A 2,218-nucleotide genomic window follows, 5' to 3' on the forward strand; every position below is an offset into this window, starting at 1 on the left:
AAATGTTAGCATTTCAGTTGTAAGAAAATCATGTTTATTGTAGAAATTGTTAGCATTTCAGTTGTAAGAAAATCGTGTTTATTGTAGAAATGTTAGCATTTCAGTTGTAAGAAAATCATGTTTATTGTAGAAATGTTAGCATTTCTTTCACACTGATTTTGAACATAGCATAAAATGTTCTATGATACATGGTGTAACTCTCTTTAATTTTCCTTTTTCAACTCTGTTGTTTTGTGATCAGCAATCAGCCTATTAGTATTTTAATTATTAATAATTTTACTATTGTACGGTGACCTAAAAATTAGTCACTCCCCCTCTTTCATTCAGTTGTTTTTCAGATATTAGGATATAAATCATCATGCTCATGAATTTTCAAGTTTTTTTTTTACACCAAACATTATAATAAGAAATTTCATCATTAATCCTGACATTTCTTACTTCATTGTTTTTTTTAACATCAATTTAGTTGTTTATGTTTGGAAATAAAATCTGTCTGAAACTGCATAAAAGTAAAATACATAAAGAATACTTAGAGAGAAAGATCAGAATATTAGAATAAAAAGAAGAGTTTTAGTAAAAAAAAAAGAATTCAAGTTTTCCTACATTATTCATCTTGAATTATGGTTTATATATATGTATATAAATGTATTACAAAATTGATTCACTGTTATAATTGTTTTCTGATTGAAAAAAGCAAATGTTGAGAAGAATGTGATTGTAATATATTTTTTAAAAGTAATTAAGTTGTAGAAAGTAAAGCTATTTTAAAACAAGAAATGTTTTCCAATCGTAAGATGCTTTAGGAAAAAGCATAAAATGAAAATTGGAAGTATTTGTAATTTGAAGAATTAGAAGCTACATTAGTTGAAGAGGAGAAAAAAAAAACACTTCTATACTGATCATCTTTCTCTAATAGAAAATATTTCAAAATCAATTTATTGTAGTAGTTTTATGTAATAAGGAAATATCAGGAATAGTGATTACTCTGGTAAACGTGGCATCTAGTATTCAGTTCACAATCACCATTCAGCATTTATTTAGGTGTTTTATATCATTGCTACCATAACTAGATAACCTGATGTTGTAAATTGTAAAGTAACAAATAGACTTGGAGTTTTACAAACAGAATTGTTATGTAAAATTATACAGCACATGTGAAACAAATTATCTACTGATGACACTGAAAGATGACCACTCTTTAATTCTTGGTTGGAATAGAAATTTTGTCAGAGCCAGAGACCAAAAGAGTTAGAGGCAGACAGCAATTTATAGTTACAGCCTCACAGGAATATTATTGTTATTCTTAACATATCTAATTATCAGTGTAATGATACATAAAAGGACACTTATGTGTTGTTACACATTAGAAAATCAGTTTATATTTTTACTGTATTAAGTTATAAGACAAAAGTTAAATGAAAATGATGAACCTTTACAACTGTACTGTTATTGTACTCTCTTACCCTCTTGATAAGGTTTAATTTTTGCCAATTTCGAACTAAGAAAATTTAGCGTGATCTTAGTGGTTTCAAATACTTTGTTTTTTTAGTTTCTGACAAATTATCATTCATGAAAGACACTGATGTTTCTTAAAACTTCATCCATTCGTAGTATTCATTACAGAATTGCATCTGAAATTACTTTTTTCTTTCAAATGATTAATTTATTGAATATTTTTTAAGCTAAGCTGTAAGATATTTTAATGATATTTGTACTTTGGAATTAAATGTTTAACATTTTTTTTTATCCTGGCAGTTTTTATACATACAAAGATGAGGACTGTGTCTGTTCAACAGTTAATTGAATTGCAGCAGAATAGGAAGAATATAAGAAATATATGTATTTTAGCACATGTAGACCATGGTAAGTTTTCGTTTTTCCCTGGCAGTTATTTTGATTTAAAGTAATTATCTCCTAAGAAATAATTACTAATCAAGGGTGCTCGAAGATTAAACAATCCTCCTTCACCCTGCTCGTGGCAAGAGGTTACGTTTCGTTTAGTGGTCACCGGAGTATTGAGCCGTATGGGCAAATGATAATTAATTAATTAATTAAAAACAATAATAATAATGGTAAGTTCTGAAAGTTTAAATATTTATGGTTTGTGGAATAGGCTTCTAAGCAGGAGGTTTGAAAATACATAAATCATTTGAAAGCTGTAACATTAGATACAATGTTGGTCTTTTATCATAAAAACTTAAGAAAATGCAATATGGCA

The 2,218-nt window shown here is 27.5% G+C and overlaps 1 protein-coding gene across 1 annotated transcript in view; it reads left to right on the plus strand.

Annotated features, from left to right (window-relative positions):
• Positions 1 to 2,218, plus strand: part of LOC111083709 (elongation factor-like GTPase 1) — a gene marked incomplete at its 3' end in the record, with an annotated part of 8,965 nt that overhangs the window by 3,816 nt on the left and 2,931 nt on the right. The window contains exon 2 of the mRNA XM_022380369.1: positions 1,756 to 1,863. Within this exon, the coding sequence (XP_022236077.1) occupies positions 1,773 to 1,863 (91 nt within the window). The remainder of the gene's footprint in view (positions 1 to 1,755; positions 1,864 to 2,218) is intronic.

The sequence above is a fragment of the Limulus polyphemus genome, unplaced genomic scaffold (assembly GCF_000517525.1).
Source record: "Limulus polyphemus unplaced genomic scaffold, Limulus_polyphemus-2.1.2 Scaffold10806, whole genome shotgun sequence".
Lineage (NCBI taxonomy): Eukaryota > Metazoa > Arthropoda > Merostomata > Xiphosura > Limulidae > Limulus > Limulus polyphemus.